This window comes from Scyliorhinus canicula, chromosome 6 (assembly GCF_902713615.1).
Source record: "Scyliorhinus canicula chromosome 6, sScyCan1.1, whole genome shotgun sequence".
Classification (NCBI taxonomy): domain Eukaryota; kingdom Metazoa; phylum Chordata; class Chondrichthyes; order Carcharhiniformes; family Scyliorhinidae; genus Scyliorhinus; species Scyliorhinus canicula.
The window spans coordinates 112,572,530-112,597,722 of NC_052151.1; the positions used below are offsets into that span (position 1 = coordinate 112,572,530).

General features: G+C 48.4%; 1 protein-coding gene across 1 annotated transcript; it reads right to left on the bottom strand.

Moving 5' to 3' along the window:
• Window positions 1-607: 607 nt before the first annotated feature.
• LOC119967936 lies at window positions 608-6,029 on the bottom strand. The gene is made up of 2 exons (XM_038801034.1): window positions 5,968-6,029; window positions 608-1,406 (listed from the first exon to the last, which is right to left on the bottom strand). The coding sequence occupies exon 2, from the start codon at window positions 1,355-1,357 to the stop codon at window positions 608-610; it is 750 nt and encodes a 249-aa protein (XP_038656962.1). The 5' UTR covers window positions 1,358-1,406; window positions 5,968-6,029.
• Window positions 6,030-25,193: the final 19,164 nt, after the last annotated feature.

Below are 25,193 nucleotides of genomic sequence, written 5' to 3' on the forward strand. Positions count from 1 at the left end.
AGTGAGAATCCTTCTGGCTGTTTCAGCATGATTCCCATTGCAATTCTCTCACTTTATCACTTTTCTGGAGCTTGTAGAGATTCCCACCAGGAATGAGATGTGCAGGACTCAAAAACATCAAGCTGGCTCCAAAGTGTGCCCTGTTCTCCAGACAACCCCATATGCCCCCCCCCCCCCCCCCAATCACCGGCAGAGACCCCATTATGGGGCCACCAAAGGACCCACCCCTTTACAGGCCTTCCCCTCCTCGCCACCCACCACCACCACAGCCCCCCCCCCCACCCCCAGATAATGATTTACAACAGCTTAATTTTTGCATTTGTAAATGTCACCAGGTTTCAAATCATATTTCAAATACGTATTAAAAATAATGCAGTATGTTGTGATTGCTCAGTAATCTTCATCTATACTTATCTACAATCGAGTAGTGGTTAGGAATTTCTCCTTCTAGAAAACCTGAAGAACAAAACAAAATAACACAAAGTGCTGTAATGTATAACATATCTGAGAGCACCTGAAAAGAGAAATCAGATGGTGGTGCCAAGTGAGAATTGCTGATTTGCAGATTCAAAACATGGCTTACAAATACAACTTATTTATAAGCATGTTAGTTCACTTTTTTGTCCAATGTCTTTAGAAAATCATTTACTTTCTCTATCCTTTTCTCATCCAAGAATTTCCTGAATTTCTCTCGTTCTTGCAAACGGTCAAGTTTCTGTCTTTCCATTTCCTTTTGATAGATGCTCTCAATGCTGGCCATACGACGTAATTCTTTGTGTGTTAAACACTGGGCATCACCACCATCTGCAATTCTCCCCCCCAAAGACACAATTGACTTGGACCTCCTGAAACCAGGAGGCCCTGAAGAGCCACTATTAACAGAAGCGGACATGTGAGAAATATTCTTCATATACTGATTTGTAGAAAATCTTCCATCTATTTCATCTTGAACAAAAGAATTAGGACTGGTTCTCCCATCTATTCCAGCCCAGGCACCCAACAAACTCGCACGCCGCTGTCCAGATTGTAAATTACTCACTGTTGATGAAGGAGCCGTTTGAGCTCTTCCGTTTGTCATTGAATCATCATTTGAATTCTTAGCTTTGTCTCCTTTATTGAAAGCCTTTATTTGCTTAATTAAATCATCCAATTTAAATTTTCGGAGTATTGTTTTTTGGGTTAACAGATTCTGAAGGTCCTCTGATACAGTTGTACTTTCTTGCTGTAATGTTGAGAGGACAATGCGATGGCCATGGTACATTTGATCCAGCCTCGTGTGTAAAAGCACATCTTCTTTCTTGTTTTTCAAATGTGCATCCACTGTCAGCATGACTGAGTCCTTTGCCAACTTGCTCATGACTGCACGATTAGATGTTGTGTTTTCCCCAACACACCTGCCAAAATATCTGACACCAAGTATTTGTACAGTTAAAATCAGAAACATATAGTAGTTATTCATTTTCATTTACATATGAAGGTGCATCTGTTGAGAGCTGAACTCCTTCAACTCATTGTTTATATTTGAAGTTCTCAGTGCACATATGGGATAATTGAAATAAATGAAAGTCACCATGGTCCCAGAGGATGCTCTCCCCTTTAAGAGAGAGATATGTTTGCAATGACTGGTGGTGGTTTAACCTGAGGGTCACCAAACCTCAGGCGTTGGGCAAGGATAAGAAGGTGGGGTGTTTGTGATAACCTTAGCCAGTAGGGGAATTGAACTCTCACTAATGGAGTCACCCCATATCACAAACAAGCCAACTGGCCAACTGAGCTTCAATGGGATAAATAGCCACATTGTGAAAGACATCCAGATCAATTAATGGCTGGAGCAGATGCAGTTTAGAGCTGTACAATACTACTACTTCAACACTTACTTGTTCAGCCCCAGTCTTAGAAGACAAGAGGAAGAGTGTTATTTTGCAGGTACTTGTGACTCATGGCATAAATTTTCAAAAATTCATTTTAACAAGTTGTGGGCATTGCTGGCACTTGTTGTCCATCCCTAATTGCCCTTGAGAAGGTGGCAATTTAACCTGAGGGTCACCACACCTCTGGCGAGGGGCAAGGATGAGAAGGTGGTGTCTTTGTGTTAACCTCAGCCTTCTTGAGCACTGCAGTCTATGTGGTGTAGGTTTACCTACTTTGTTATTAGGGAGGGAGTTCCAGGATTTTGACCCAGCGACATTATTGACATATATGGATTGCACTAAATTCATCAACAACCAGGCTGAGGCTGCTCCATACTCGTCTCATCTAAAGAACTTTACAGTTAAATGAGACAATGAAATTTTAAATAAGTCAGGAAGGGATACAACTCCTGGCTCTAAAAGAGAAGAAAGTGGGCTTAATATCATCAGTTTGTATAAGAAAAGGGAACCTGTTATTTTTAATGTTTCTCGCAACTTCATGAACAAATCGTCATAACATGTCTCGGTCCTAAGTGACAATTATGAGAACACAAATTGGAAAGTGACAATTAACTATTGGTAAAACAAAATTATAAATTCCTGCTACACTACTTGTGAACAGAATTTTGGGCATGTCTGGGGGAAGTTAATAGGGTCGGATTTTCAAGCCTGGCTAAGGTTGAGAATGGAGGTGGATGGGCCTGAAAATACTGGCGCTGGCTAGAAAACTAGTTTCCCAACAGCATTCCTGTCGCTGGCCATTTTGGCCAAGGTGGGTTCGAGGCCGGCAGAGTTACCAGACCCCCAGACCCCACTAGATGGGTGGCCAGATGGGGTCATTAAGAGTATTTTGAAACACTGTCAAAGGAGGCTGACTGGGATTTTCTAGTTGCCTTCCAGTTTCCTAATGCACCAGGGGACAGTTTAACTGCCTGGAGGTATGCAGCCAGTGGCAGGCTGTGGTGTCAGTGCTCCAAGCAGTCCAAGAGGCATTTCCTGCTCCAACCCCAACCACATAGCAGTGGTTTGGCTGCTTTTTAATAATGCCTCCATGTTGAAATGCCCTCTCAGTTACATACCATCCATTGCAGACTACTGTTCCTCTCAAGCTGGACGACCTCAGATTGACCCCCTGGTTTTGAGTGCTGGCTCACCCCCTTATTTGGCGATGGAACCTGTCCCCATGCCAACAAAGGTGCCTCCCTAAAAATCCCAAAGTGACATTTCTCCCAGGGTTCAGGACATGGAAACAGTCCCAAATCCCCTAATCAGAAAACTCAGTCCATAGTCGTATTACAGCACAGAAGGGGGCTATTTGGCTCATCAATTCCATGCTGGTTTTCTGTGGAGAAATCCAATCAGTCCCATTTTTCCTACCCCATCTCTGTAGCTCTGCAAATTCTGAACCCGATAATATTACCACCCCCTTCCATTAGATCTAGATCTGAGAATTAAACGCTAAACGCTAAACGCTTATGGGGGACTTTAACTTTCCAAATATTGACTGGAAATACTATAGTTCGAGTACTATAGATGGGTCAGTTTTTGTGCAGTGTGTGCAGGAGGGTTTTCTGACACAGTATGTAGACAGGCCAACAAGGGGCGAGGCCACATTGGATTTGGTACTGGGTAATGAACCCGGCCAGGTGTTAGATTTAGATGTAGGTGAGCACTTTGGTGATAGTGATCACAACTCGGTTATGTTTACTTTAGCAATGGGCAGGGATAGGTATATACCGCAAGGCAAGAATTATAGCTGGGGGAAAGGCAATTATGATGCTATTCGGCAAGATTTAGGAGGTATAGGATGGGGAAGGAAACTGCAGGGGATGGGTACAATCGAAATGTGGAGCTTTTTCAAGGAACAGCTACTGCGTGTCCTTGATAAGTATGTACCTGTCAGGCAGGGAGGAAGTTGTCGAGCAAGGGAGCCGTGGTTTACTAAGGAAGTTGAAGCACTTGTCAAGAGGAAGAAGAAGGCTTATGTTAGGATGAGACATGAAGGCTCAGTTAGGGCACTTGAGAGTTACAAGTTAGCCAGGAAGGACCTAAAGGGAGAGTTAAGAAGAGCGAGGAGAGGACACGAAAAGTCGTTGGCGGATAGGATCAAGGAAAACCCTAAGGCTTTCTATAGGTATATCAGGAACAAAAGAATGACTCGAGTAAGATTAGGGCCAATCAAGGATAGTAGTGGAAAGTTGTGTGTGGAATCAGAGGAGATAGGGGAAGCATTAAATGGATATTTTTCGTCAGTGTTTACACTGGAGAAAGACAATGTTGTCGAGGAGAACACTCAGGTTCAGTCGACCAGGCTAGATGGAATTGAGGTTCAAAAGGAGGAGGTGTTAGCAATTTTAGAAAATGTCAAAATAGATAAGTCCCCTGGGCCAGATGGGATTTATCCTAGGATTCTCTGGGAAGCCAGGGAGGAGATTGCAGAGCCTTTGTCCTTGATCTTTATGTCGTCTTTGTCGACAGGAATAGTGCCGGAAGACTGGAGGATAGCAAATGTTGTCCCCTTGTTCAAGAAGGGGAGTAGAGACAACCCTGGTAATTATAGACCTGTGAGCCTTACTTCGGTTGTGGGTAAAATGTTGGAAAAGGTTATAAGAGATAGGGTTTATAATCATCTTGAAAAGAACAAGTTGATTAGCGATACTCAACACGGTTTTGTGAAGGGTAGGTCATGTCTCACAAACCTTATTGAGTTTTTTGAGAAGGTGACCAAACAGGTGGATCAGGGTAAAGCTGTTGATGTGGTGTATATGGATTTCAGTAAGGCGTTTGATAAGGTTCCCCACGGTAGGCTATTGCAGAAAATAAGGAAGTATGGAATTGAAGGTGATTTAGCGGTTTGGATCAGTAATTGGCTAGCTGAAAGAAGACAGAGGGTGGTGGTTGATGGCAAATGTTCATCCTGGAGTTCAGTTACTAGTGGTGTACCGCAAGGATCTGTTTTGGGGCCACTGCTGTTTGTCATTTTTATAAATGACCTGGAAGAGGGTGTAGAAGGATGGGTTAGTAAATTTGCAGATGACACGAAGGTCGGTGGAGTTGTGGATAGTGCTGAAGGATGTTATAGGATACAGAGGGACATAGATAAGCTGCAGAGCTGGGCTGAGAGGTGGCAGATGGAGTTTAATGTGGAAAAGTGTGAGGTGGTTCACTTTGGAAGGAGTAACAGGAATGCAGAGTACTGGGCTAATGGCAAGATTCTTGGTAGTGTAGATGAACAGAGAGATCTCGGCATCCAGGTACATAAATCCCTGAAAGTTGCCACCCAGGTTAATAGGGCTGTTAAGAAGGCATATGGTGTGCTAGCCTTTATAAGCAGGGGGATTGAGTTTCGGAACCACAAGGTCATGCTGCAGCTGTACATAACTCTGGTGCGGCCACACCTGGAGTACTGCGTGCAGTTCTGGTCACCACATTATAGGAAGGATGTGGAAGCTTTGGAAAGGGTTCAGAGGAGATTTACTAGGATGTTGCCTGGTATGGAGGGAAGGTCTTACGAGGAAAGGCTCAGGGAATTGAGGTTGTTTTCGTTAGAGAGGAGAAGGCTGAGAGGTGACTTAATAGAGACATATAAGATAGTCAGAGGGTTAGATAGGGTGGACAGTGAGAGTCTTTTTCCTCGGATGGTGATGACCAACACGAGGGGACATAGCTTTAAATTGAGGGGTGAGAGATATAGGACAGATGTCAGAGGCAGTTTCTTTACTCAGAGAGTAGTAGGGGTGTGGAACGCCCTGCCTGCAATAGTAGTAGACTCGCCAACTTTAAGGGCATTTAAGTGGTCACTGGATAGACATATGGATGAAAATGGAATAGTGTAGGTCAGATAGGCTTCAGATGGTTTCACAGGTCGGCGCAACATCGAGGGCCGAAGGGCCCGTACTGCGCTGTAGTGTTCTATGTTCTATGTTCTATGTTCTAAACAATATACAAGAGAAAATATAAGTTGAAGTTTATATATAATTAAATTGGCTTACTTTCAATTTTTCTATGAATTAATCAATCAATCTTACATTATAGGATAATTAAATTAAACATTTACCTGTTGACTCAGCCGAGGTAACACTTCTTGCTATGATCTGACTGTGTTATTTTGCATTTTCCTCCCGTCCTGTTCACAGATTCAGAGAGAGAGAGAAAGAGAGAGACCACTTCTATGTCCTGGCTTCGTTCTTTCTAATCACCGTGCTTCTGGCCTTGCTCTCTCTGATCGTTCTGCTCCCAGCCTCACCCTGTTCGACTTGAATCCCCAGTGCAATCTCACAAGTGATCATCTAGTTGAAATGAAAATCTACACCAACAGAATATTTTTTCTGTCTGTATAGAATAAAACAGTCATTGAAAATTTAGCTGCAATAATTGGCAATTGCAGACACACTACAAATAATCCAATCTCATTGGTTTCATAATGTCCAAATATTTTAAAATTCCAACACCGAGGGTTGTTGTTCTTGTTAAAATTTTGCTATGTTGCTTGAATGGTAAGTATGGTCCAAAGTTTAGCAGTGGCTTAGAACAACTTGTATTTATAAAGCACTTTTAACATACAAAACATCTGAGCGACTACAAAGGTTGGGGGCGGCACATTTGGGAACAATTGATACTGATCGGGGATTAGGTTAAGCAGTTAAGAGAAGTCTTGGGGAAATAAATACGTTTTGAAGAGGCTTTTCAAGCTGGGAGTTGTAAATTTCTCTTGAATAAACCAGCTTTAACTCCAGAGATTCATCATTAATTAATCAAAATCTTGTTCTTCTAATTCAATAGATTATTGTTCCAAATCATAGTCCTTTATCAGAGGAGGAAGAACAGTTATTTAGTCCGTAATCAGAATAATCTCTGGTATTTAGACGCTCTCCGCAGATTTTCATCATATTAATTAAAAACTGAAAGGCTCTTATGGACACCGAGCAATGTGGGTTCTCATAGAATCTCGACAGTGCAGACGGAGCCCATTCGGCCCATCGAATCTGCTCAGACACTCTGAAAGAGTACCCTACCTATGCCCCACCCTTTCCCAATAACCCCATCTAACCTTTTTAGAAAGTAAGGGGAAATTTAGTATGGCCAATCCACCTAACCTCCACATCTTTTGGCTGTGGGAGAAATTCGGAGCACCCTAAGGAAACTCACACAGACACGGGAAGAATACATGGACTCCACACAGTCACCAAACGCTGGAATTGAACTCGGGTCCCTTGTGCTTTAAGGCAGAAGTGCTACCATGCCACCCCACTAATTTGATTCCACCAAATATCGGGACAGAACTACATTCCAGAATATTTTCTAACACCACGAAAATGTTTCACATTGCATTTTTTAAAAGTTAACTTTTGAAACAAAAGATTTGCAATCTTACTTTCATCTCAGACAATTTGTTTCACTTCCGAACTATGAATACAATGTATGTAGACCACGAGTGCTTCTCTAAACCGATGAAAATTAAATTACTTGCTAGGTTAGCTTTATTTAACCACGAGTACCTGTGTTCATGAGATCCTGCAGCTCCATTAATGTAGGATCAGTCTCTGAAACTCACTGGATTATTAAAATTAAGTTTAATCTGTGCTGTATTTCTCTATCTCTATCTATCTCCAAACTTAATTTTTCATGGTCAATTTATAAAGATACTTAGTAGAATGTAAAAAGGTTTATTTGCCTTCAAAGGGTTAGCAATGTGTTAACATTTTTTGTTTCAAATTGATGCTATAGCAACACAACACTATACATTACATTTAGTTCATGAACTTAATTCACATGTTTAATCTCAGATTGCTGGCGTTGGATAATTCTTTTTGACAACAAAAACAAATACGTAACTGAAATCAAATACACCCGATTTTCTTTGTTCAGCTAGATCATTCTCACCATTTTTGCCAACATGAATGAGATGATAAAAAATGTCAGGCATTCAACTCATACTTGTGTACCACATTTGTACGACAGGTGGTTGGTTCTGTAACCCATTATTATGCCCAAGGTGATCATTATTTCTGGCTGATGGGAGGGAATTACCAATGCTTCTGTATGAATGGCATAATGTAAAGCCCTTGACAAGGGGCAGGATTTAATGACCAAATAATATTTCTCTAATTTCATACTTCCTTATACTAAAAACCAGCATTGGGGGATGTTCATGACATTCAAATAAATACAAATTTTTGCAATATATCCACTTAAAATTATGCCATCAAGTGGCACTTACTTAACAATAACCTTCTCACGGACGCTCAAGTTTGGATTCCGCCAGGGTCACTCAGCTCCTGACCCCATTACAGCCTGGTTCAAACATGGACAAAGGAGCTGAACTCCAGGGGTGAGATGTGAGTGACTGCTCGACATCAAGGCAGCATTATATCGAGTATGGCATCAAGGAGCCCTAGCAAAACTGGAGTCAATGGGATTCAGGGGTGAAACTCTCCGTTGGTTGGAGTAATACCTGGTACAAAGGGAAATGGTTGTGATGGTTGGAGGTCAGTCGTCTCAGTCCGTAACTTCACTGCAGAAGTTCCTCAGAGTTGTGTCCTAGGCCCAACCGCCTTCAGCTGCTTCATCAAAGACCTTCCTTCCAACATAAGGTCAGATATGGGGATGTTCGCTGATGATTGCACAATGTTCACCATTCGTGACTCCTCAAACACTGAAGCAGTCCACATGTAAATGCAGCAAGACATGGTCAATATCCAGGCTTGGGCTGACAAAGTAACATTTGTGCCACAAAAGTGCCAGGCAATGACCATCTCCTATAAAAGAGAATCAAACCATCATCCCTTGATATTCAATGGCATTACCATTACTGAACCCCCCACTATCAATTTAAATATTGTGACTACAAGAGCTGTCTAATTGAGAACTGTGGCCCATCCTCTAATGCTGCTGGCCCCGTCAGAGGGCTAACAGCTCAGGAGCCTTAGCAGCGTCTCTGCTGGTGGTGGTCACTGCTGAAGCTAAAGCTCAGGGATGAGGGAGTTTCAATGGTGAGGCGCACAAGAAGAGCAGGTAGCAGGAATGCCCTGCGACTGGGGGGATAGATCATAGTGCATGGGTGGTGGCATTGCTGCAGGAATGAACATTGCCAATGGGGGGCCCTCTCGTGGGCCATGGTGTACCAATAAAGAAGGGACCCTCTAGCAACCAACTGGGAACCCATCAGGGTTTACCTGGCAGCCTCCCACCTTGTGGGCCTTACTGGTGCAGGCAAAATGCTCAAAGGTGCAGGAAGTAGCCATGGTTGAGCCATTGTGTGACTCTATTGTCCATCTGATGGAAAGCCATGCTGCTAAGTTTTCTACCTTTGACAATATGTTATGGCACTGGAAAGGCATCAGGCCCATTTGCCAGCTTCCGATGCACGACTGATGCAAATTCGCCGCAAGACAGCGGCTGATCCACTTCTGCAGCGGGTGATCCATCTAATGTCAGACGGGTGGCTCAAGGGCCAATGCCCGCAATTTTACACCGTCCGCGATGACCTGGCGGTTGTCGACGGGGTGCTCCTGAAATTGGATCGCATCGTCATTCCACAAAGCATGCGCCAGCTAGTGTTGGAGCAACTCCATGAAGGCCATTTAGAAATCGAGAAATGCCGCCGCAGGGCCAGAGAAGCCGTCTACTGGCCGGGCATCAATGATGACATCGCCAATGTGGTGCTCAACTGCTCTACCTGCCAGCGTTTCCAGCCCGCCCAACCACGGGAGACCCTGATGCCCCATGAGCTCGTCATATCACCTTGGACCAAAGTGGGCATCAACTTGTTCCATGCATTGGGCAGGGACTATGCCATCACTACTTCTCCAGTTACCCGGAGGTCATCAGGCTGCACGATCTCACATCCTCAGCTGTGATCAGGGCTTGTAAGGAGACATTTGCCCGACATAGCATTCCGCTGATGGTCATGTCAGACAATGGCCCCTGTTTCGTGAGCCAGGAATGGGCCAGCTTCGCCCGACACTACAACTTCGAGCACGTTACGTCCAGTCCCCTATACCCCCAATCCAATGGGAAGGCGGAAAAGGGAGTCCACATCGTTAAGCTGCTCCTCAGCAAGGCCGCCGACGCCGGCTCAGATTTCCATCTTGCTCTGCTAGCCTATCGCTCCGCCCCGCTCTCCACTGGCCTGTCGCCTGCTCAGCTACTAATGAACTGTACCCTCAGAACGACGATGCCACCGCTTCTCACTCACAACCTCGATTATGTCCCCGTGCTCCACCGCATGCACATGTCTCAACTGCAGCAGAAAACTTCATACGACTCACGGGATGCTGACCTTCCCGACATCCATCCACGTGACAAGGTTCGCATCCACCTCCCAGATGGTGGCTGGTCAGCGCCTGCTGTCGTTCTAAGGCAGGTGGCCCCCCACTCCTTCCTGGTCCGCTTACCGGATGGATCCATTCGGCGCCGCAACAGGCGTGCTCTTCGCCTGGTTCCAGGGTCGTCACGGGATCCTCTGACCAGCTCTTCTCCTGATCCCGCCGTGGACTGTGTGGCGCTTCCGGTCGCTCTGCCTGCCCCTGACAGTGCTGCAGCCCTTCCGGCTCCTGATGCGCCAGCCATTGCCCCACCCTTGAGGCGGTCAACCAGAGTTTGTCGCCCACCTCAGAGACTGAACTTATGAACTCTGTACACATGTGGACATTCTGAAATGTTTTTTTTCTATATCCTTCATTGTTGCATTCGTTTTCCAGTGATTTGTAAATAGATTTGTTAGTTGTTCCAGTTCATGGTAGTCATCTGCACCAGGCACCTTCCTCTGTAAATAGTCTTGTTCCCTGTATATAGCTTTGTACATATGTCTTTGCACCTCCCACATAGCTAGGTACATTCTCCACACACCCACACTATCTATTATCACATGCCTATATCAACATTTTTTATAAAAGGGGGGATGTCATGATATACACCAGTATATCATGGTGCAGACACACACTGATGGACACACACAGGGACCAATCAACATGTACAAACACCGCAGCCAATCACCAGTTAGAATACACACACTATAAATACAGAGCGCACCACGGTTCCCGCTCATTCTGGGTGCTGCCTCTCAGTGTAACAAGAACTCATCCGGCCCAGCACAGACTCACACCACGTGCTGAGAGAATCAATGGTTCGAACAAGGCTTAGGTCTCTAGTTTAAGTTAGCATCATTTAGACCCACAGTCATCGTGTGTTAGTTAGTTAGAAGTAGTTAATAAAATTGAGTTGAACCTTCATTAGTGTTGGAAGTGTCTGTTCATCTCTCAAGTCTACACTAGCCAACACTTCAAGAACATTCATGGATGTAAGTACAGAAGGACTGGATAATGGGAAACAGATTTGAGACAAGATAGGAATAAATCAGCTCAGGGAACAGGAATAGGTTGAAAGGATAGAGCCACTAGGGCCTGTGGATAGGGCCTTGGGAAGGAGATAGAAACAAGCCGTCTGTTGCCTGTGAGGTTGCCTTGGAGGGAAGATCACCAGAGGAAATTTCTCACCTCACTTCCTCCAAATAAAAGGTGTTGCTCTGGGAACTTGCATGGGTTCCAGCTATGCCTGCCTTTTCCTGGATAGTTTGGAACTTGTTTCCACCCTATTTGGGCACCCTCCCAGTCTTTTTCTTGTTTATTGATGGCTGTGTTGGTGCAATGTGCTGCTCTTGCCCTGAATTGTTAAACGTCATCAACTTTTCGTCCAATTTCCACCCTTATCTCAGTTTCACATGGTCCATCTCTGAATCTTCACTTTCCTTCCTTAACATCTTTGTCTGCTTTTCTGGTGATTGGCTATCAACTAATGTTCATTATAACCTCACTGAATCCCATAGCTACCTCGACAATACTTCCTCATATCTTCCTCAACATCCTGTAAGGATCCCATTCCATTCGCCCAGTATCTCCGTCTCCATCATATCTGTTCCGATGATGCAACTTTGAACAACAGCACTTCTGAGATGTCACTGGCAGGATCCTCAATTGTGTCTGCCACATTTCCTGCACATCTCGTCTCATCAATTACCCTCCCTCCCAGAACCACAAAAGGTTTCCCCGTATCTTCACCTTCCACCCCGCAACCTCCATATTCAACAGATCATTTTCCCCCATTCTGCCACCTCCAGCATGATGCCACCACCAAACATATCTTCCCCTCAAAATTCAACATCCCAAAGTGATTGTTCACTCCCTGATAATTTGGTCCACGCCTCACTCGCCCCCAATAATCTGTTTCATTCCCACAGCACCTTCTGGTGCTCGTTGTGCTTTTACTTAATTTACTCTGTTTAATCACCTTGCTCTAGAGTCGTCAGGTATCTTTATGATACCACCACGAGGTTCAAGTTCAAGTGCTGATCAATAACTCAATACACCAGTTAGTAAGGTTCAAATCAAAACACATTTATTATATACACAGTCAATCGCTACTCACTAGACTATCTCTAACACTAAAAAGCCAATACTTAGCTTTGGAAAGGCCCACCAGGTCAGGGAACAATGGCCTTTCATTCGATTCTGAGTCTGCAGGCTTCAAGCTTGTATGGACTAGTAGCTAGGAGCGCCTATCTCGTAGCGTGCGTTGACTGGACACTTACTTGGTTGGTGCAGCTGCTGGGCAAGTCTCTCCGAGTTGAGAGTCACGGTCAAGAGTTCTTTGAGAGCTGCCAAGAAGCTGTTAGGCCGGTCTCTCCTCGCTGAGAACCAAGTGCCAAGAAGGACAAATTGAACTTGGGGACTCTATTTTATAGTCCCCAGGGACTTTGCACCCTTTTGGGTGGACCCCGTACATGGTTCCAATTGATTGGACTAAGTTCTGATCACTTGGATCGATATCTCCAATACTGAAGCTGTTCCCTGATCGCTGGACGGTTCCTAAGTGTCTGTTGGCCTTTCCTTGTCTTGGCTCCTGCTGGCGCCGAGGAGTCTGGTTTGGTTTTGATTACTTTAATGTACCCAATTGTTCCCGGGGATCACTCATTACTATGCAGATGGTTTTTGGTTTTGGTTCCGTCTGGGTTCTGCAAGTCCTAATATACAGGAAACTTTGCACCTGCTTGTTTCCCTGCGCTTGGCCCTTTCTCCCTGCATTCTTAGCGGATCTCCATTTTGGAATCGGGAAGTGGCCAACCCAGGTGGCTACACTCCCTCCTTGTGATCCCTAACGCGAAGCGTGAAGGATCACATTACTGCGTCGTCTTCATTCCCTGCCCCAGCGAGCACTCCTCCATGGCCTCTACACTGACCATAACTATGCAAGAAAATTTTAACTGACAATTCTAAGTGGTGTCACAACAGGGACATGCATTACAACACAAAAAAACGGTACCTCTAACTATCTTCCATAAACTACACTCACTTAAACATACAATCATACTAACTTCCTAACAATTCAAAAATAATAGCAGCATTCACATTTTCCTCTGGCTTGGCGGTCAAGAACAGAGTTGTACAATCTTACAGTTGCAAATGAAACACATTTCTTTATTTACAAATGACGAATTTCAGGACAAAACGCACTTAAAAATACTGAAACAGTGCAAGCTGTCTCACAGGCTGTGCGATTTACCATCCAAATGTTGGAGGATGTAAATAGCAGGAGGGATGGCAACCGAAGGGTCACCTGAAAACAAAACAAAAACTTTTTGAACCAAAAGAGCCGAAATGAGGTGCGTATGGGCCGCGACGTGTAAGAGTTGGATGGAATCCCCGGGTAGGGCGGGCTGTGCTCTACCCAAGCTTGGCTGACCAGAGGGGGGGGTCCTCAGACAGGGCGGGAACCACTGCCGTTTCTCCACTACCTGAGTAACCGACAAGAACGGGCAAGAATGTAGTCATTGTGGGGGTTTGCTGTAAAGGTTCTGCCATCAAACCAGAAGAGCAGTTATGAACAGGGGTCTGGCAAGCTCTCAGTGGTGTCTGCTGAGAAGTGGATCCTAAAATCAGAAGAGTAGTTACGAATAGGTATCGGGCAAGTTCTCAGCGGTTTCAGCTGATAAGCATGCCGGCAAGTTTTCAAAGGTTTCTGCGGACAAATGTGGTATGTGGCCGTAGAAGCGGTTTAAACTGAAACAAAGAACATTTGACAAACATAAACAAACAAACATGCAACGAAGATCGTGCAGGTTCCATCAGAAAGGACACCGTTTCTCTCTCAAGTGGTTCCTTTTAAAACATCATCTGGACACCTCAGTTACCTGTTGCGAACAGGGTCGCAAAGGGATTCTCGTTTTGGGAGTCAGACTCAAAGTCATCATCTTCTCCCGGATGCCATACTCTTGAATGGAGAAGGGTTGCCAAAGCTGCAGGGTGTGACTTAGGGTCCATCTCGTCGTTTCGGACGAGCCTGTACGAATTGTCACGGTGCCAAACAATCGTGTCTAATTCTGTGGAAATGGAGTCGGGGTCGTCTTCGTAGGGCGGTGGTCTTGGGCGAGGGTTGTTAAGGAATGTGATCAGGAAGGGATCACTCGAGTCGTGTTCCGATTCGCTGGGTGTGGGGCCTGTTGCATGGGGATAGTAGGGAGGTGTGCTGTGACTGAAGTCTGTGTCTGCTGCTGCTGTCTGTGGGCGTTCCGGGGCGGAGTCTAGAGTTAGGGGGCGGAGTCGAGGTCGAGTCCGTGGATGGGTTGGTCGTGCTGGGGGAGGGCAGGAATCCGTTTCCTGTGTGCGGGGCGTGGTCTGCTGCGTCGAGCATGATGTGGTGTACGTGGTTAGACTGCGAGCTATATGCCTTGAGCTGGTATATATGAAACCACGCAGTCTTTCCGTTGGGGTACTTAATCTTATAAACTGAGGGGCTTACTTTGTCCGCAATGGAGTACGGACCTGAATACTTGGGTGACAGGAATGTGCTGGGGTTGTAAATGGAGAGCATGACCTGCTGTCCTACATCAAACTCAGTCGCATGCACTGTCTTATCGAAACACGCCTTGCTCTGTTTCTTCCTTGTGCCTAATTTTACTGCGGCTGCTAGCTGAGCCGTTTTTACATTCTCTACCAATTGTTTAACTGCGTTCTCGTGGGTGAGGGCCGTCACCTCGGGGCTGGTCAAGTCAAGTCCGAATAAAAATTCTGTGCCTTTCATGGGGCGTCCGGTCATGAGAGTGTGTGGGGTGTATCCTGTGGATGTGGAAACAGTATTACGCAAAAACATTAGTGCAAAAAGGGAGGACTGAATCCCAAGTGGTATTGTTTTGTTGGACCATTTTCTTGAGGGTTGCTTTTCGGGTCCGATTCATTCGTTCCACGATACCACTTGACTGGGGGTGGTATGCGATATGGAATTTTTGGGTCATGCCAAATATCGTGAGGACGTTTTTTATTATTTGTCCCGTAAAATGGGAACCTTGGTCGGATTCAATGCTGCGGGGGAGTCCCCATCTCGTAAAGATGTGGTGGGTCAAAATCTTAGCTGTAGTCTTTGCTGTGTTTGTCCTAGATGGGAATGCTTCTACCCATTTCATAAACGTGTCTATAACAACTAACATATACTTGTAACCATTCCTGCAAGGGGGCAATGGTCCTATAAAATCAATCTGGAGGTTAGTCCAGGGGCCATTAACTGGGCGGGTGTGGCTGAGCTGAGCTTTTTTCGCATATCTGTCCGGATTGTTTTGGGCACAGTTAAGGCAATTCTCAACATAGTGTGCGATGTCTTCCTTTAAATTCGGCCACCAACAGAGCTGCCTGAGGTGGGCTGTAATGGGGTTAATTCCCTGATGCCCATGACTATCATGGAACAAACAAATAAGCTGATTCCTGTCCTGTTCAGGAACCACATAAAGGGTGTCTTTTAGGATCACACCGTCATATGTGGTCAGTGCGTTTTTAAACTTATCGTATGGGGCTGGGAATTTTCCTTTTAAAATGTCCCTGAGATTACTATCTTGCTTCTGGGCCTGCACTAAATCTTCAGTATTTGTCTGTGAGACCTGTACTGCGTTTACAGGGGCGCTTTCGGGGGGTTCCAAAAATATCCATGCCTGGAACCAGCTTTATGAAATGAAATGAAATGAAATGAAATGAAATGAAAATCGTTTATTGTCACGAGTTGGCTTCAATGAAGTTACTGTGAAAAGCCCCTAGTCGCCACATTCCGGCACCTGTCCGGGGAGGCTGGTACGGGAATTGAACCGTGCTGCTGGCCTACTTGGTCTGCTTTAAAAGCCAGCGATTTAGCTGAGTGAGCTAAACCAGCTAAAAGCGTCGGGGAGGAACGGTGGTGACTTTGTACTTTAATAATACCAAATATCCTGTTCTGTGCTTTGTCTAAAATGTGGCGGAGCAATGGGGCTGAAGGGAGGGGCTTTCCGTCCGCGGAAACAAATCCTCTTGCTTTCCACAGGGGTAGGAATTCTGTGAGGCTGTTGCAGGCATAGAGGCTGTCTGAGTATATGTCTGCTGGGCTGGGAAAGGAATCTGGGTGATCTACAATGTATGCAATGGCTGCCAGTTCTGCTGCCTGCGCACCTAAGTGTCCTGGCAGTTTTAATGAAAATTCTAGGGCGCATCCCTGAACGTCCTCAACATAGATGCCGCATCCTGTAATGCGCTTCCCGTTTAATATAGTGGAAGAACCATCAACATATATCCTTAGGGGTGCGCACGTGTCTGTGTGCTGGGGGCTCTGGGGTGAACTACCTATCTTCTTTGGAGGTGTTTTCACGATAAAGGGGCCTGTGTTGTGGTGCTGTGAGATGATTTCACATTCATGGGGGGTGCCTGGGTACTGTAGGTTGTCGGCTAAAAAAGTGTGGGTCGTAGTCCTTTTAACAGTGATGTCCCGTCCCTGCAAAAGAAGGGTCCATCTGGCTGCTCTGATCTGGAGTACTGTACCGTCCTTTAGTCTCCGTCTAGTAAAAGTTGTGTGGGGGTGTGTTCCGTGAGGATGGTGATGGGGTTTATCCGGTTATATAAGAAAAATATTGAACTGCCCAGAAAACTGCGAGCAGGTGCCTTTCACAGGCTGAAAATCCCTGCTCCACAGGATCTAAAACTCTGGAGGCGTAAGCCACGGGTCTTAACTGTTCATGCCGTTCATGAAGGAGCACGGCCGAAAGGGTGTGATCCGTACTAGCTACCTCAATAGCATAGGGGGAAAACGGGTCTGGAACCTGTAGTGTGGGGGCTGTGCTGAGGGATCTTTTCAAACATCCACAGCATCCATATGCTGCGGAAGCCATTCCCAAGGGGCTCCTTTCTTTAGGAGGTCTGAGAGGGGAGCTGCTTTGGTGGTGAAACCGTCGATGTGGTTTCGGCAGTAGCCAACCAGTCCTAAAAATGACCGGAGGGCTGAAAAATTCTGGGGAAGGGGCAATTTAGCAATTGAGTCAATCCTTTTGTGCTCGATCTTGCATTTACCATGCGTTAGAATAGTTCCCAAATATATCACTTTGTTTCCAAAATTTGGGCCTTTTTGGGGTTCACTTTGCATCCAATTTGCTGTAGGAGTTCTAGGAGTTCGGACAGAAGCGAGATGTGCTCTGCCTTGGTGTCTGTCTGCAGTAATAGTCGTCCACATACTGGACCAGACATTCGGGGCGAGAAAATTTTGATAAACCATTTGCCAGCTGTCGGTGGAAAATGAAGGGGGAGTTGTGGAATCCTTATGGGAGGCATGTCCACGTATATTGCTGATCTTTAAAAGTGAAGGCAAATTTGTACTGGCACGCTTTTGCCAATGGAATGGACCAGAATCCATTACTGATGTCCAAAACCATAAAATATCATGAGTTGAGTCCCTGTTTGAGCATGGTCTCGGGACTTGTGGTTACCGTGGGGGCTGCTGCGGGGGTGACTTTGGGGAGTTCCTGGTAATCGATGGTCAGTCGCCATGATCCATCAGGCTTTCTCACTGGCCAAATCGGGGCATTATTAGTAGAGGCTACTGATCTAAGTATGCCTTGTTCTAATAAACTATCAATAACTTTTGAGATTTCTCCCTCTGCCTCTTGGGGAAATCCATATTGCTTTTGGGGTCTGGGGTCAGGTCCTGTAATCTGAACCGAACCAGCCATCCTGCCACAGTCATGTTTATGACTTGCAAATGCTGTCCTGTTTTCTGGAGAACTGCCCTAATCTGTTTGTCTGTGCTAATCGTGGTCGGGTCAAACCAAAAATCGCCGACTGCGCTAATCTTATTAGCATACTCACCTACTGTGAGTGTTGCGGAGGCTCTTGCTGACTTTGCCATTTTCCAGACACATTGATTTACTGGATTAAATCACAGGTTGTGGGAGTTCATGAAATCGAGGACCAAAATGTGTTCTGCTGTGTGGGGCAGGTCGACTAAAACTATGGGGTGTTTTGTTGTAATGGTGCCAATTTCAATGGGTACAGGGGCTGTGATGTGTCCCTGCTGTGAGTGGCCTGTGAAGCCGCTGAGGGTGATTGTGGCTGTAGTGGGCCATGTGTCTTTTTGGAACATGTTGGAGGAATTAATTGTGGTGCGGGACCCTCCTATGTCCCAGAGTAATTCAATGGGCTGTCCCCGTATTTTTGCTGCGACTACTGGTCGTCCGGACCTATCCCAAAGGGTGTCGCAGACCCAAGTTGGGGAGCCCGAGCACCGTCAGTCTGTTCCGTTCATGTCTGTCTGGTCTGAACGGGTGCTTACACTATGAATGGGCTTTGTCCTGTTTCTATTCAGAGTGCCTGTCTGCTGGGCTCTCTGTGGCTTTTGTGAGGCATTGCACTCTCGTGCAAAGTGACCTAATTGTCCACAGTTGTAACACTCCTGTGGTTCCTGTGGAGGGCTGTTTCTACCTTTGTTCACCCATGCGGGGTTCTGGTGTGCTCTAACTGCCTCTGCCTCCTGTTCTTCAGGTTTTCTAAACGCGGGTTTATTGTGAATAGATTGCTCCCAAGCGTGGGACAACCTTTTTAAAACCCATTTTTCGTTGTGGGCCTCCTCTGAGGGGTCATAATTAGCACAAGCTCTTTGTCCTGCCTCTGTGCCATGGGAGGTAAGGGTGCGGGTCCATTTGGCCATGTTGTCTGAGGACAAATGGGCGCGGTCTAAGTTTCCAAAAACGGCTGTAAAATGGATCCACAGGCGTCCAGCAAATGCTGTGGGGTGTTCAGTTTTCTTCTGCCTGCACTTATTCAGGCCTTCTACGGGGTCACCTCTATTGTATCCGATCGCATCTAGGATCGTGTGTGCATCTCTGCAAGGGTGCCTCCTCCTACGTTCTGTGGGTCGGGAAGGGCCGCTACAACAGAAGGGTCTAAGCTTAAAACTGTGAGCTTCACTTGCTCTCATTCATCCAGGCCGTACATGGTCGCTTGCTGCTTCACTCTAGCAAAGAATTGGTGGGGGTCTGAGGTGGGGAGGAACGGTGTGATCTTTTCGCCCGTGTCCCGTAATTGGGTCACGGTTAAGGGGGTGGTGTAAAGGAATTCCACGTCTCCGTCTGATGTGACTGGGCAGTGGGTGGTGACTGGATTCATGGGTGCCTGATCTATCTGCTCTGTGGGGGGTTGGGGTGCTTTTCTCTTTTGGGGATTTCCTTGTACACATGGTCCCTGTACATATCTATGCGTGTTCTGTTTAGTTCTTGCCAATCAGGGCCATCTTCTTCATCTAATTGGGATCCAAAGGTGCTTTGAAACCCATTTTGGACTGAAAGCAAAGACTGCAGTTCTGCAATCTGCTTCCGGCATTTTGCATGATCCACTGAGCTTTGTCTCTGCTCCGTGGTGGCAGCATGGAGTGCTCTTAACGCTGCTTTTAAATTGCTGCACTGCTTTTGCAATGTCTCTACCTGTTTCTCTGTCTCTTCTCTTACCAGGACTGCACGTTGTGTGTCCTGATAGGCCATATCGTATTGGGTTTGGAAGCTGCTCAGGTGCGCTAGACAAGAATGGTGTGCCCGCTTGGCATCATCCACCTCTTTGTCCTTTGCTACTAACTTCCTTCTTAATTCTACATTCTCTCTCTCTATCTCACTGACATCGACTTTACTCATTCGATGTCTCTCTTCTTTTTCTTTGCGGAGCGTCCGAACGACCTCCTCTGTGCCTCGCAATTGTGCCAGACAGGACATGACTGCCATCGGCTTGCGAGCTTTCCCTAAGCTCGTATGTATTTCGCTCAGGTTCTCCCACCAAGTATGTCCTATACTCCCGGGACCTGTTTCCTCATTTGAACAAAAGTCACTCCAAAGGGGCCATTCCTTTCCTTTGAGGTACCTTCTAATCTCAACTTCCCAAACGGGACACTGACCTACTCTGCTGCTGGTCGCTGTGACCACGAATTCTTGAGGGTTCATGAGGCGTTCCATTGCCTTCATTGCCATTTTTCCTATCTGTGCTCTCTTTTAAAATTTGGAATGAGGGGTATTAAGGCGGTGCTGTGAACACGGATACGGCTTTCGCTAGTTTCCGGAATACAAACTCCCGACAGTTTTTCGCAACAAAATCTACCAGGTTTACCTTATATCCCTGTTAGTTACGCATGCATTGACACGCTTCCGAATTATGAGGATTGATCAGAACTGCTTTTTAAAAAATAACTGATTTTTATTAAAATTTTCACAAAATATCAATAACAAAAAATATCAAGAAAAAAAAAAGAACAAACCCCCCCCCCCCCCCCCCCCCCCGGGTTGCTGCTGCTGCTGCTGGCCTTTTTCTACCGTTCTGCCAGGAAATCTAGGAATGGTTGCCACCTCCTGAAGAACGCCTGCACTGACCCCTTAGGGCAAATTTCACCCTCTCTAATTTATTAAACCCTGCCATATTGTTGATCCAGGCCTCCACGCTTGGGGGTCTCGCATCCTTCCACTGAAGAAGAATCCTCCGCCGGGCTACTAGGGACGCAAAGGCCAGAATGCCGACCTCTTTCGCCTCCTGCACTCCCGGCTCCTCTGCAACTCCAAATATTGCGAGCCCCCAGCCCGGTTTGACCCTGGATCCTACCACCCTCGACACCGTCCTTGCTACGCCCTTCCAAAATTCCCCCAGCGCTGGGCATGCCCAGAACATATGGGCATGGTTTGCTGGGCTCCCTGACTACCTAATACACCTGTCCTCGGTCCCAAAAAACTGGCTTATCCTCGTCCCGGTCATGTGAGCCCTATGCAGCACCTTAAACTGTATGAGGCTAAGCCTCGCGCAAGAAGAGGAGGAGTTCACCCTTCCTAGGGCGTCCGCCCACGTCCCCTCCTCAACCTCCTCACCCAGCTCCTCCTCCCATTTACCCTTCAGCTCCTCCACCGAGGCCTTGTCTACCTCCTGCATCACTTGGTACATGTCCGAAATCCTCCCCTCTCCAACCCACACCCCCGAGAGCACCCTGTCCTGGACCCCACGTGCCAACAGAGGGAACTCCGCCACCTGCCGCCTGACAAACACCCTTACCTGCATGTACCTAAAGGTGTTCCCCGGGGGGAGCCCGAACTTCCCTTCCAGCTCACCCAGGCTCACAAACTTCCCGTCCACAAACAGGTCCCCCAACCTCCTAACACCTGCCGTGTGCCAACTCAGGAACCCGCCGTCAATTCTCCCCGGGACAAACCGGTGGTTCCCCCATATCGGGGACCCCATCGCGGCCCCCACCTCCCCCTTGTGCCATCTCCATTACCCCCAAATTTTGAGGGTAGCCGCCACCACCGGGCTCGTGGTATACCTCGTTGGAGGGAGCGGCAGTGGCGCCGTTACCAGCACCTCCAGGCTCGTGCCCACACAGGACGCCATCTCCATCCTCTTCCATGCTGCCCCTTCCCCATCCATCACCCACTTACGCACCATCGCTGCGTTGGCAGCCCAATAATACCCACAGAGGTTGGGCAGCTCCAGCCCCCCCTATCCCTGCCCCGCTCCAGGAACACCCTTCTCACCCTCGGGGTCCCGTGCGCCCACACAAACCCCGTAATGCTCCTGTTAACCCGCCTGAAAAAGGCCTTCGGGATAAGGACGGGGAAGCACTGGAACAGGAACAGAAATCTCGGGAGCACCGTCATCTTGACTGACTGCACCCTACCCGCCAGAGACAACGGCAGCATGTCCCACCTCTTAAACTCCTCCTCCATTTACTCCACCAGCCTCGTGAGGTTAAGCTTATGCAAGGCCCCCCAGCTCCTGGCCACCTGGACCCCCAAGTACCTGAAGCTCCTCTCCGCCCTTTTTAGTGGGAGCCTACCAATCCCCCCCTCCTTGTCCCCCGGGTGTACAACGAACAGCTCGCTCTTCCCCAAGTTGAGCTTGTACCCTGAGAAATCCCCAAATTCCCTGAGAATCCTCATCAGCTCCGGCATTCCCCCCACCGGGTCTGCCACATAGAACAATAGGTCATCCACATAGAGCGACACTCGGTGTTCCTCCCCCCCTCCCACCAGCCCCCTCCAATCCCCCGACTCCCTCAGCGCCATGGCCAGGGTTTCAGTTGCCAGCGCAAAAAGCAGGGGGGACAAGGGACACCCCTGCCTCGTCCCTCGGTGTAACCAAAAATACTCCGATCTCCTCCTACTCGTTGCCACATTCGCCATCGGGGCCTCATATAACAGCCTCACCCACCTGACAAACCCCTCCCCAAACCCGAACCTCTCCAGCACCTCCCACAAGTACCCCCACTCAACCCTATCAAAGGCCTTCTCCGCGTCCAACGCCACCACTATCTCCGCCTCCCCTTCTACCGCCGGCATCATTATAACATTCAAGAGCCTCCGTATGTTAGTGTTCAGCTGCCTCCCCTTCACGAACCCCATTTGATCCTCGTGGATAACCTGCGGCACACAGTCCTCTATCCTCGTGGCTAAGATCTTCGCAAACAGCTTGGCGTCTACATTTAAGATGAGATCGGCCTGTATGACCCACTTAAGGATCAAGGAAATCAGCGCCCGAGACATCGTCGGAGGCAGAGCCCCCTCTTCCATTGCCTCGTTAAAGGTCCTAACCAACAGGGGACCCAACAGGTCTGCATACATTTTATAGAATTCGACCAGGAACCCATCTGGCCACGGCGCCTTCCCCGACTGAATGCTCCCTATCCCTTTGACCAGCTCCTCCAGCTCAATCAGCGCCCCCAGCCCCTCCACCTGTCTCTCCTCCACCCTCGGGAATCTCAACCGGTCCAAGAAGCACCTCATCCCCCCTCCTCCGCTGGGGGTTCGGAACGATACAGTTCCTCATAAAAGTCCCTGAAGACCCCATTATGTCTACCCCCCTTCGCACCACATTCCCTCCCCTATCCTTAAGTCCACAAATCTCCTGGCCGCATCCCGCTTACGGAGCTGGTGCGCCAGCATCCTGCTCGCCTTCTCCCCATATTCATACACCGCACCCTCTGCCTTCCTCCACTGAGCTTCCGCCTTTCTGGTGGTCAACAAGTCGAACTCAGCCTGGAGACTACGCCGCTCCCTCGCCAATCCCTCCTCTGCGGCCTCCGCGTACCTCCTGACCACCCTCACCATCTCCCCCACCAGTCTCTCCCTCTCTCTCTGCTCTCTCCTCTCCCTGTGGGCTCGAATGGAGATCAACCCCCCCCTAACCACCGCCTTCAGCGCCTCCCAGACCGTCCCCACCCGGACCTCCCCATTCTCATTGGCCTCCAGGTACCTCTCAATACATCCTTGAACCCGCCCGCCCACCTCCTCGTCCGCCAGCAGCCTCACCTCCAAGCACCAAAGTGGGCGCTGGTCCCTCTCCTCCCCCAGCTCAAGGCCCACCCAGTGCGGGGCATGGTCAGAAATGGCTATCGCCGAATACTCAGCATCCTTCACCCTTGCAATCAGCGCCCTACTCAGAACGAAAAAAATCAATCCGGGAATATGCCTTATGCACATGGGAGAAGTATGAAAATTCCCTGGCCCTCGGCCTCGCAAATCTCCATGTATCCACCCCTCCTATCTGATCCATAAACCCCCTCAACACCTCAACGCAGGCTTCCTACCCGTCCTGGAACTGGATCGATCCAGTGCCGGGTCCAGCACCGTGTTAAAATCCCCGCCCCCATTATCAGGCTCCCGCATCCAAATCTGGAATCTGGCCCAACATGCGTCGCATGAAACCCGCCTCGTCCCAATTCGGGGCGTATACATTGACCAGCACCACCCGCAACTTACCGCTTACCATCACATACCTCCCTCCGCTGTCCGCCACCACCTTCGACGCCTCAAACGACACCCTCTTTCCCACCAGGATCGCCACCCCCCGATTTTTTGCATCCAGCCCCGAATGAAACACTTGGCCTACCCATCCCTTCCTCAATCTAACCTGATCCGCCACCTTCAGGTGCGTCTCCTGAAGCATGGCCACATCCGCCTTCAGCCCCCTCAGGTGCGCAAACACGCAGGCCCGTTTGACCGGCCCATTGAGTCCCCTCACATTCCAGGTTATCAGCCGGATCAGGGGGCAACCTGCCCCCCTCCCCACCGACTAGCCATTACCCTTCCTCAGCCCGCCACGTGCCCGCGCCCCCCGCTCAGCCCATTCCCCACGGCGGCAGACCCCCATCCCAAACCCCTCCACATTCTCCAGCTCCTTCTTGGCCATTCCAGCAGCAACCCGGTACCCCCCCCCCCCCCCCCCCCCCCAGCTAGGACCCCCTCCCTAGCTGCGTTGCCCCCTCCATTGTACTCCCGCAAGTCAGCTGACTCCTGCTGACCCCTGCTACTCTCGCCACTTCTCCGACCCCTCCCAGCGTGGGGCTTCCCCTCCTCCCCAGTGTCCGCCAGCAGGCTTTCCTCCTCCCCCTCCCGCTCTCAAGCGGGAAAAAGCCTGCGCTTCCCAGCTCCGGCTCCGCCCCCTTCAACCGTCAGCGCGGGAAAAAGCCCGCGCTTTCCACCTGCCCGACCCCACCTCCTCTACAGCAGCTCCCTATACCGGCCCGGTCCCCTTGCGGGGCCCCAACCCCCCTCCACACCATCAGCCCCCACACTGCGGGTCTACCCCCCTCCTCGAACCCATCCAACAAACCCAAGTAGAAAACAGTGCCCCACCCGCCCTGAAAACAAGAAAGAACCAACATTAAACAGAGAACCCCCCCCTCAAAATATAACACAGTTACATGCAGATCCCCTCACCCAGCCCTCAGTTTGAGTCCAACTTCTCGGCCTGCACAAAGGCCCACACCTCCTCCGGGGACTCAAAGTAAAAGTGCCGGTCCTTGTAGGTGACCCACAATCGCGCCGGCTGCAGCATGCCGAACTTCACTCCCTTCCTGTGCAGCACCGCCTTCGTCCGATTGTACCCGGCCCTCTTCTTTGCCACCTCCGCACTCCAGTCCTGGTAGATCCACACCACTGCATTCTACCACCTGCTGCTCCGCTCCGTCTTGGCCCACCTGAGCACA